Source organism: Hoplias malabaricus, chromosome 2, assembly GCF_029633855.1.
Source record: "Hoplias malabaricus isolate fHopMal1 chromosome 2, fHopMal1.hap1, whole genome shotgun sequence".
Lineage (NCBI taxonomy): Eukaryota > Metazoa > Chordata > Actinopteri > Characiformes > Erythrinidae > Hoplias > Hoplias malabaricus.
This window is the reverse complement of record NC_089801.1, coordinates 8,860,090-8,871,959: the sequence shown is the minus strand read 5'-3', so window position 1 is coordinate 8,871,959 and position 11,870 is coordinate 8,860,090. Positions and strand designations below refer to the sequence as shown.

General features: G+C 38.8%; 1 protein-coding gene across 1 annotated transcript; it reads left to right on the top strand.

Annotated features, from left to right (window-relative positions):
* The first annotated feature begins 505 nt into the window (after window positions 1-505).
* Window positions 506-10,682, top strand: LOC136674316 (visual pigment-like receptor peropsin). Its single transcript, XM_066650249.1, has 6 exons — window positions 506-641; window positions 1,342-1,547; window positions 6,305-6,404; window positions 7,871-7,975; window positions 8,377-8,600; window positions 10,224-10,682. The coding sequence occupies exons 1-6, from the start codon at window positions 506-508 to the stop codon at window positions 10,680-10,682; spliced, it is 1,230 nt and encodes a 409-aa protein (XP_066506346.1).
* Window positions 10,683-11,870: the final 1,188 nt, after the last annotated feature.

The window sequence follows — 11,870 nt, the reverse complement described above, 5'->3', positions numbered from 1 at the left end:
CGTAGCATTCTTTATTTTTAAGAGTGTTTTTGTTTGATTTTGGCCTCAGGGTTAATAAGGTTCTCGTTTAAGGTTCTTTTTCATTATGGTCAGTTGTATTTCTGTTCTTTTTATGCGTAGCCACATCTCAATATCTTTTCATTCTTTGTTTCAGCACCTTGGACAGTCCTAAAGCATCAAGCAAATTTGCCCATTGACCTAAAAATCACATTATTGACCTCCCCTGGCCTATAGATTAACAACCTAAGTACATAAAGTAGCCTTAATTAATTGTTTCACACAGGTCTCTCATTAGAACTGTGCAGTAGATCCATCTGTTCTGTTGGTAAGACATAAATTGGATTAGGAACGTGCACATTGCCATTGGATGCAGAGTGCTTTGGCACCAAAGTTTCAAAGAAAGAGGTGATTTGCTTGAGATGCTGTGGTAACTCAACAAGGCTAAGGTTTTGGATATTAAGTGGGACCATAAAAGGATTTAAAGTCTAGCTGCTTAATGGAGACAATGGACATACGCCTGACTCTGAAACACCCAGTGAAGATCATACCATGGCGGAATAACAATTTTAGTCTTGTGGAAAAGGAAGCACCACTTTCTGAGCAAGCAGAGGTCTTTGTTGGTGTCTATCTGCTGGCATTAGGTAGGTATAGTTTTGAATTGCAAAGATATTTACACTAGGGCAAAGTTTGAGATATTACTCACATACAAAGCCAAAAATATCTACAGATAACTGCAACATTTAGAAACTAAACTGAGGAAGGGTTTTTAAATTGATCTGTATTTTTTAATAATTCAATATATATTTAAAATCTTATAAAGTTGTCACCACTATGTCCATGTTGTCCACTATGTGAGTCATGATTGTAAGACTAATTTTAAACTGAGAAAATCTATAGCTGTTGTTAAAAAAAATGGATTTCAAATGTCATGGTTTTTCTATTGTCAATATGTTAGGAAATCAACAGAATCTTTTAAAAACTGGGATATTTAGAGGAATATACTACACCAGGGGATACATTTGAAATTACTGGTTTAGACTGGTTTAGACTTCATTTTAAAATGAAGCTTAAAACATACCCATGCAATAGTTACTCCACGTTACATTTTATGTTGATATCTATGTGCCATATTTGATTTGTTCCCCATAGAGTTTGTGGCTGCAGTCACTTTACATTTACATTAACATTTACATTGAGAATAATTTTCCAATTTAGGGATATTTGTTGGTGTTGGTTTATGGACTACAATGATATATAGTGCAAAACATTGTGTACACTATTTTGCATTTGGTTAATGAGTTCCAATAATTCAATGTTAAATTTGTATGTCTTTTGTTGCAGGTTTGCTGTCATGGCTTGGCAACAGCATTGTGGTATTGGTCCTTTACAGACAGAGACTTGTCCTTCAGCCAACAGATTTACTAACATTAAACCTCGCCATCTCTGATATAGGGATTGCGATGTTTGGATACTCCAGGGGGATCGTGGAAATATTCAATATATTTAGAGATGATGGATATGTCATTAAATGGATCTGGACTTGTCAGGTATGAGATATTTTATCATTACATATAAATACTTTATCAATAAAAGGCAATCAGCGTTCAGTTTCTGTAAATTATATTGTCGATATCATGCTTGAATATATCAAAAACAAACAAAAAGAACATAATATTATATTATTGTGTCAATAAGTGGGATGTTATATAAAATAAACATAGTATAAATTGGTAGAAAATAATATAAGAATATCAAATGTGAAAATGTGAAAGCAAGCAAATTAATACAATTTCAGTAAGTGGCTGGAGTTCAGCTAAATCAGCTAATTAGATGAATACAGGTCTATCCATCTGGGGTGGAGGTTAATCTGTAATCAGCTTATAGCATTACTACTGTATTCTCTATTGTAGGCCTCACATCACTGCTAGTGTATACAAACACAGTTTGTCCAATACTTTTAAAGTAGTAAGCTCTATATCCATACAGACAAAGCTTTAGCATGTCTGGCTTGGTGTGTGTACCAACATATACAGTAAAGCAACATTACAACCACTCACTTAACCCATGTTGAAGTCTTGCATGAATTACACAGTGAACGAACAGTTGGTTTTCATAGTTGTAGTGTTGGACAAAATGAGTAAGCATGAAGAGTTAAGCAACTTTTACAAGGTCTGACTCATTAAGACTTGATGCTTTGGCCCTAAAAACCAAGGTCTGAGGACCCTGCTTGAACCACTTGGACCTACTCACAGTGGACCAAGGAGGGTGAACCCAGGAGTTGGGCACCTAAAGTTTATCAATGCATGAGGGCAACAAAAGCTAGTAGGTCTGCTTAACCAATGACTGATCAGAGACTTGACCACTATGTCGCATCAAAACTGGATGTTGAAGCACTGTTGAAGCAAGAATGTCACTGGATAAGAGGATGAATTTTGGAACGAAATCAAGCTGTTGGAGGGGGTGTGATGCTTGGGATGATGTTCTCTTAGGAAACCCTGGATGAGGATATTCATGTGGAGGCCTATTTGACACATGGCATCTAAGCAGAAAACATATTAGGCAGGTGTTCTTAATGTTATGCTTCATTGGGGCATATATAATATACTGTTATTATGTTTGCCAAATGTTAATAGGGAGCATTTCAAGTGGGTGCTTTGAGTAAGAAATGTTAGTTTTGGACAAGTGGGCAGACTGCTTGGCAGGAAAATAACACTGACCTTCTCACTGGCATTCATTAAAAAAAATGTTTTTTGATTTTAATTGGGTCAGGTTGAGGGCTCAGTGTTTGCATTCCAAGCAAAGTCAAATCAAACATTATATTTCCTTAAAGAGTGAAAGCATAGGTCAAAGGTACAAGCTGACCTTTATATGCGTAAGATGGCATTCTGGAGCACTTCTTCATAAATGCAAGCCTGCTCAGTCTCACTTCCACACATGCGATGTTTCTCAGATAAAGAACATTCTATGCTCAGCCACTTTGTGAGAAAATCACATCAAATTTGAGACCATAAAGTGTCTTCAGGTTAGAACCCAGCCTTTCCTCTTGCTACACACATCAATTCAATACTGTGCACACATCAGAAATCCTCATATATTCATTTATAACTAATCAAAACAGCACAAGACATATTTCCCAAGGTGTTTGCAAATCCTAAGCTCAATGAATTATTAAAATGCTGATAGAGTGCTGGTAGACTATCAAAATCTATTGCGGCCAGAAGACATGCTCCAGCTCTGAAAAAAATAGCAGAAGATAAAGAAAAAGCATAGTATGGAAGCACACATCCATATTCAGATAAACACCTACGCTTCAACCAGAAATTAGCATGTCTTTATGACAACCATCTTAAGCAAGCCTTATTATGAGATAGTTTACATTGTTTTAATGCTTGTCTTGGAATTTGCATTACTTATTTTTGAAAGCTCCAGGCTAGGAGTCTGAGCTGGCCCCTGCATGAGAGGTCCACATATGGAGACTTAGAAAAACACACTTGGGAAACAATAACAAGCCAACACCCTGCATTTTTCAGATGTTGGGAGATAAGTAAACCTAAAGAGGTTCTATATTTCTCTGGCTCGGTGAACACATCTTTGTTCCAGACAGTGCACATGACATGAGATCATCAATCAAGCCTTCTTACATCCTGGAGCAGAAGGGAAATTGAGGAGTCACAACTGAACCTCATTTCACAAAAGAAGCCCAGAGGGAGTATCTAGTAAGGCAGGAGTGTCCAGATCTTGTTTACCTTGGTCCTGCATGGTGAGGTGATTTCCCTGGTCAAATGCAACTACCAAACCTGGTTAAGATAAAATACCATTGTTCTATGTTGTTTTTTCGGTGCTCTAGTCAAACAGTCAGTGAATTTATGCCTGGAATTTCATGTTTTGAAGCATATTCATTGCTCTATTTCAGTTTAAACTATATAAAAGGGATAGTTTGTGGACGTAGTTTTAAGCATAGGGGCATGGCCAAACTGATCCAAGGACCGTCCAGTCCTTCCTGGCTTTTCCATGTTTATTTCCACGGTTGCGATATAGAGCTGGAGCCGCCACTAAATGTATAGCATTTCTCTGAATTCATAATTAGATTTTAAAATAATACTCTTATAAATAAACACCATACTGTTCAGATTATTGTCAGTGACTAAAGTTTGATATTGAGGCTTTCAGAGAGTCCAATGCCTACAGTGTGGGACAGGGGAAATGCAGTTTAAGAACACAATTTGTGGGAAATTGTGATTGACTGTGTTTTTCTTGTGGTCTTGTCCACTGTGTTTTGGCACATTTGATAAAATGGGACACACTTAGACACTAATCAGAAACGTCACACACACACACACATACAGTAAATCATAAGAGTGAAACACAGAACAGGCCAATAGCAAGTGATACATCAGAAAACAGGGTGAGTCGGTGTTAGCAAAAGCGAGAAAAAGAGGGCGAGAGTGAGTCAGGCATGTGAGCAGCATTAAGAGATTACAGCATGATGGGACTTGAACAGGTAAATGTAGCTCTGACTTCACTGCTTTTACATTCCTCCTGAATCTCCATGCACTCCAGTGGGACGGGACAAGAAGGAGGGGGTTGTGTTTCTTTACTGGAAGCACTTCAGTGTTTAATCAATTGGTTAAAAAGGCAGTTGGGGATTCCACATTTCTCTGGAAATATTTCTTCAAATCACAGCAGGCCGTTGTCAAGAGAAGCTGAAATCCTGCTGCATTTTCAGTGTAACACAATTTTATTGCATTGTGTAGCGAAGTCACTATATTAAGTCTGGAAGGATTGTGTATTAATCAGTTTAGTGCTGCATAACCTTTTCAGAGTTACAAGCCCAATGTCACCTGTTCTATTGCCAAGCATCACACAGAGGGGTAGATATCCCTCCAGTATTGGGATGTGGGGCAGGGAAAGTCTGAAGTAATGGAGCTCCATCTAAAAAATTTTAACTTATCATACGATATTGATACAAGACCTCACCGAAGCCCTTGTTGCTGAATGCTAACAAATCCTTTCTGCATTTCCAAAGAGCAGTTTTAACTGTTAGACTAAAACAGGGATAAATAATACACTTAATATCAGAAGAAATGTGGTACCGAGTAGGTGCACATTAATTTAGATCATATGGTGTGGGCCGAAATGTGTGAACTATGATGCACTGGCACTTCTAGGAATTGACTGTTGTGAAATAGTCAGCAAGTCAGTAATACTGGCTGAGGTCCAGTAAGAAGATTAACCTTTAAAGAAGCTCTGGAAGTAGCAGGACTAGTGACACATGCTGTGGTGTGAAGCTGCCTTTCAACAAAGAGACACGCACTCACTCCTTTAACCTGGTGTATACCTGAGATGCCCTGAGGCCAGATTTTTGGGTTACTGACTGATGCAGACAAAACCGAAGCTATATGAATGATAGTGCTCTGATCTGGGAGAGAGAAAGTTGTTGTGACAACATTTTTTCAAAACAGACAAAAACAGAAAGCTGTGGTTAGTACATTTGGTTTCCTGTACTGCAAGAAAGAGTATAAAAATATAACATTTGACATGAATGTCCCTGAAAAAGACATTGTCTTGAAGGCAACATCATGGTTAGGAAAATAAATAAGTCCTTGCTCACTGGGAACACTGTTCCAATATTGTTTGATACCCAGGCATGAGCTTGTCACTTATCTATGAGCGAAAATTTCAAAAATATTCCAGGTATTAAGATGCCCACATTTGAAAAAGTATTGCAGGCAACAATTTCAGCACGAACATACATTTACAAAAAACTGTGAAGTAGGATAAACAAGGTAGTGTATCTGTGTACTGTTTTGTGATTTTATTGGAATTCTTTATTCGGTAAATTTGTCCTATTATGGATATCCAACTATTTTGGAACTGAGGTTTATATGTCACTTGAAAATGGAACATTTTATGACAAATGGATAAATAGAAAGTGTTCTCCCCGTGTCCACGTGGGTTTCCTCCGGGTGCTCTGGTTTCCTCCCACAGTCCAAAAACACTCGCTGGTAGGTGGATTGGCGACTCAAAAAGTGTCCGTAGGTGTGAGTGTGTGAGTGAATGTGTGAGTGTGTGTGTTGCCCTGTGAAGGACTGGCGCCCCCTCCAGGGTGTATTCCTGCCTTACGCCCAATGATTCCAGGTAGGCTCTGGACCCACCGCGACCCTGAACTGGATAAGGGTTACAGATAATGAATGAATGAATGGATCAATAGAAACGGTAAAGAAAACCCCTGATATTTAGACATTATGATGATGAAGATGATGATGATGATGATGATGATAACTTTTTCTCATACCTCATTTAGGTGAATGGCTTTCTAACTCTACTGTTTGGTTTGGCCAGTATGAACACCCTTACTGTCATTGGTGTAACCAGATACATCAAAGGATGTCACTCCAATAAAGGTAAGAAAAAACCATTAACACTGGGGAGTAAAACATTACACAATATTGACAAGTCTTTGTGAATGAAATAATGAAATCTATGAACTACATTAAGAAGCAAGTTAAATGCCCTTTCTGTTTTATTAAAAAAAACTTAAAAGTTCTCTTTTTCTCATGTTCTCATCATTTTGCTTCAATTTTACAAAGTTTAGAAAATTGAATTAGCATGTAATTTGAGGTTTAAAGTTATATAAGTTAATTGCTAGCTTGGCCTCTGAAATTGGAATGATAATTTTGTTCAAATTTACAACCACCTAATTTAATTAACATGACATTTAAGGCTGTGTTGCCTCAGCTGCCAGGAGTCCAAGAGGGAAATACTGATTTCCCTCTGTGAATGAGTGCCCACTTTTCCCCCCTCATCACACACGCAGAGTACTAGCAAGAGTGGACGTGACAAATCTGGGCAGTTAGCCATCTCCTCTGGCACATTTAACCCATCACTGGCATCACATCATTAGCTGTTCGTAAAGAGAGGTTGGCTGGCTTTACGTGTCTTGGAGGAGTGCACATGCTAACTTTCACCCTCCCTTGGTGGCTTTTTTGTGGTATACGTTTGAACAACTGTGGTATAAAAATGAATAACCATTCAAGAAAGATTTAACTAAAACTTATTGAATAGTTACTGACACACATTCCATTATTCATTCATTATCTGTAACCCTTATCCAGTTCAGGGTCGCCTACCTGGAATCATTGGGCACAAGGCGGGAATACACCCTGGAGGGGGCGCCAGTCCTTCACAGGGCAACACACACTCACACATTCACTTACACACTCACACCTATGGACACTTTTGAGTCGCCAATCCACTTACCAACGTGTGTTTTTGGGCCGTGGGAAGAAACCGGAGCACCCGGAGGAAACCCACGCAGACACAGGGAGAACACACCAAACTCCTCACAGACGGTCACCCAGAGCTGTGTGACTGCGACACAACCTGCTGCCCCAAACAGACAAACAATTGACAGAAAATAATGTCAATATATTTTTTCCTCTCCTTAGACACAAAGCAATACTGCTGTCTCTAAAGTCCTTCTTCCCACTGGGAAAAGTTTGCACAAGTGGTAATTCTGAGAAAAGGGCTTTTTGTTCCAAAAGGCCACAGAGTGACATTCATAACTGAGCAAGAATGCTGTAGTTTAAACTGTTTCTTTGACCATTTATTTTGAAAATGATGGCGTTGGTGATTTCACCCTCAGGCATCCATAGTAAATAGATCAATCTGTCAAAGGAAAAGGACCACCTTCCGACCACTGCTGACCAGATGTTTAGGTGGAAGACATTATCCAGCACAGCAGTGAATCAAATAGATAGTGGCATTTGAGTATGTTTAGTTCTGGTTCAAGTATATTAAAGCACAGCATTGCTATATGTCTCTTATCTGATGTTCATTTGAGTAAACTGACGTACCTCCTTGTCCACAGTATATTGTATAACCAAGAACACAATCTCTATATCCATCATCTGTATTTGGACCGGAGCACTCTTCTGGTCTATGGTCCCTCTGCTCGGCTGGGCAAGTTACAGAGGTACCCTGACCCCAAATGTAGTCAATCAGCCAAGACATATTTATTGTTGATATTTTTGTTTTCAGACTGGTGATAAAACATTAATGTCACTAATAACTGCTGGAATCTTAAATTTTTGCTGGAATCTTACATTTAATGTGTTTTTCATTTTAATAATACTTTTTAATAACAATAAATAGGCCTTGATTTTATTGAAGCTAATGTAGTAAACTTGAGTTATTCCATATTTAACTAGAAATGTAGTTATAAATCTGGTGATTATGATCAGATTAAAGTGTCCACAGCCACAAATCTATAATGATAAGGTTGTAGGATATGTGGATTACTCATTGAAACACAATGTGAATACAATAGGAATAGAACAGTCTCTTTATGGTGTTCCCTTGGATCCTTGTGAACAGATCGTGGCTATGGCACATGTGAGGTGGACTGGTCCAAAGCCAACTACTCCACCATCTACAAATCCTTCATTTTCTCAGTCCTCACCTCCTGCTACGTCATTCCTGTACTGGTCATGCTCTTCTCCTTTGGCTCTATCATAAACACACTTAAGAGCAGGAACACCATGTCAGCAGACAGCTACTTCTCTGAAAGACAAAGAAAAGTAGACAGAGACGTGACAAAGGTATGTTTGCAACCGTGTCCTATAACTTTATATGTAAACGTTTTACCGCTCATGGTCAATTATTATTATTATTTTTTATATGAATGCATTAATAAAAAAATCATCTACAGGATTAGACACAGGAACATTGCTGTGAGCATCTTAATGCATTTAGCTACATAAACATTGCTCCAGTTCAACACAATGGTTTTGTTTGGTGCTCCATCACCCCAGAAAAAAACAGCTGAATACCCCACTGGCAGTGGGTATGATGACTTTAAGCTCATGTGTAGCTACTCCATAGTGTCCCATTCTATTAGTGAGTGCTGTGCAGTGCACACAATTAAATACCTGTGTCTGCAATGGCTGAATCTTAAAGTTGCTGAGTTCACTCATAAGACGTGGTGCCCACAAACACAAAATTGCTCACCTGCATACAATGCTAACTCACATCTATCTGCTTTAAAGTGGTCTGCACTATTGGGTGTAAACCACACATTTTATTGTTGCTCTCAGAGCATCATTCGCAAGTAATCAACTCCCTTCATCAAAGCTGGGTGGTACTTCAGTCAAGGCTATCATTTCCTGGAGCCAAACTTCAACCGAGTCATTCACAAGTGTCTTAAATATAGTTCGGAAAACACAAGCACTCGCCAACCAAAGCCTCATCACAAGCCCTAGCATCAAAGTATACAAAGAAAGATGTTGTAAAACAAAAGAGCCTTTTCCAGCCCAAACTGAATTTAAAGTTGGTGGACAACCCGCAGATTGGACGTCAAGTGGTGAGAGCACAACAATTCACGATTGCTCTATTGGTCAATGGAGGCAGTGTGAACAACCCCCATATGGCAGCTGCTTGTATTCAGATGAAACCTTTAGCTGACGCTATCTTAAGCCAGTTGTTATGGTAAAGGGAACAAAGTTACAACAAACGGCCACCTTAGTTTTTGCAAAGTCTGGATTTGGTACAATTTTATTGGGTAATTGAAGTTAAATTCATTCAAACACAACCTAATGAAGCCTATTCCCAACTCAAGTGTGTTTTTCTCTGTAATTAACTGCTATAATATAAATTGCTACCAAATTACTGACCATGCCTACCACTACTGAATTAAATGAGTTTGTCCTTTATGTAGTTACCGGTAAAACTAACCACTTTGATATTAATAGAATTTAAGCAGTTTGATCTTTACAAAACAAAACACATTTAAAAAAAACCTGTTTACAAAAACAGGCTACAAAAAGTGTATCTATGGGAGATATGTCATGGCTTTGTGTGTTTAAAATTTAGCAATTCAAGAGGAACTTGACCAAATCTTTATGAAAAACATGCTGATATAGGTACCACATTTGCCACAGGTCAATGAAATGTACCCAACCAGATCAATATCCTGGTCAATTATAAGTGTTGATATTGTGAAGTGAGAGTGTCTAGGAGCAGTGTCTTAGCCAAGAACGTTGTAGACAAAGTGAGTGAGGCAACTGATGAAGCTTTAAAATAGCAACCACTTGCTAAGTAGGCGATGTGTTATGACTTCCCATGGTTTTGGAATGGGAAATTTAATTTTGAACATAGTGTAGACATAGAGTTATGGCTGCTGACTAAATATCCCTAATTTTTATTATTCTCACATTTAACTCTAGGTCTCTATAGCAATCAGCACAGCCTTCACATTGGCCTGGTCTCCCTATGTGGTAGTCTCCATGCGGTCTGCCTGGGGCATGCCTGTTCCTAGCATGACCAGCATCTTCGCCCGTCTTTTGGCCAAGTCTGCCTGCTTCTACAACCCCTTCATATACATTGTCCTGAGCTCCAAGTTCCGCAAGGATGCTGCCAACTTGTTGCCTTGCTCACATGATACCAGGGAAGTGGTCCGTCTCCAACAGTTCAAACACCTTAAATACAAGGCTGAGTCTGTGCCTTCTTGCCCCCAGCAAGGAGATGTTAACATAACCAAGCTGGAGGTCCAGGTGGATGACAAAGACTCCGGGGTCATCAGCCCACTTCATACACCGCCTCCCATCAGCAAGGTCTTCCACGTCTCACTTCAAAACCAGAACAAATCTTCTGGTTTGCCAGAGTTTGAAAATGATAAACTTTAAAAGGCTTTCTCCTGTTCTATTCCAGTTGTGGTTTAGTTGTTTTGTAAAAAACATTACTTTAATCTACCCTTCTTACTTGAATCCTTGGTTGTCTTTTGAGGTTCACAACTGCACTTATTACTGTTGTTTTTGTGTTTGATAATCTCAATAAAATGCTGTTGCTCTCAGTTCTGTGCACTCCAGGAAAATGTTTGCATGAAACTTGCATTTCAGGTTAAATCTAGGCATAAAAACGTAATTAGTAATTCTATGGTATTAATTTCCATGCCTCTAAATCCGTTATTATATTCTGTTTGAAATAATGCCCTCCTGTCCACTGTTGGCCAAGCACAATGCTTTTATTCTTAATGCTTTTAATTCAAAGAAAACCTTACCTAGTTAATTGTGTAAATAATTTAAATCAAATCGAGGCTTGTTTTGTGGCTTATTGCACTGTAATGGCTTCAATGTTTAGAATTAGAATTGTTCCCCCTTTTTTTTTTTGCAGATAACATTCAGATATCCTGATCATTCAGATTTATCTTAACCACTTAAACCAATCCTGTTCCAATTACACTCCTTTATGCACAGGTATGCCCCAAAAGGAGCATTTGTGCTGTTGTTTTGGCTAAAGCAAAGCTTAGAGCAACAACTCTATTGTTACTTGTGTCACAGTGCATTAGAATCAAAAGGTCCAGGCTCTAATATATGGAGCATGAGAAGAAATTACAGTAACTTTGAGGTACATTATACTAAACGTTCCCTTGAGGCTCATTCCTGCCTTCTACTGTAACCAATGTGTTATAGACAATTACCTCTTATGAATATTTACCTACCTTGGTTTATTTCTGGGTTCCCTTGCAGTGTGCTATGGTTATAATCACCTACACAATGAACCCTTTTACTAAAGCTCTTAAGACCATTAAATCAAAATGGCATGCAGTCCTCACACTCTTGAAGGAACTCCTGTCACTCTTTAAGAACCCTCTTTTGTCCCAGCCTGCAGAAAGCTCCCAGGGAAGGCCCCAGTCTGGGGGTTTAGGAGTAGAGAGGTAGGGTGTTGACCACGGCCTTACCATCCTCAGGCTGTGGTGAGGGAAACAGGACAGCTTTTGGGTTCACTCACTGCTGTGTCTCTTTGACATAGAGTTGTTGGAGAAGGAGAGAAGCTCAAACAATGGGTAGCTTTCTGGTGATTTGCAAACACCT

Coding starts and splice junctions, on each gene's coding strand:
- LOC136674316 (XM_066650249.1), top strand. CDS start 506: ATGGACATACGCCTGACTCTGAAACACCCAGTGAAGATCATACCATGG. Junction 1,548..6,304: donor AATGGATCTGGACTTGTCAG/GTATGAGATATT, acceptor TACCTCATTTAG/GTGAATGGCTTTCTAACTCT. Junction 7,976..8,376: donor CGGCTGGGCAAGTTACAGAG/GTACCCTGACCC, acceptor CCTTGTGAACAG/ATCGTGGCTATGGCACATGT.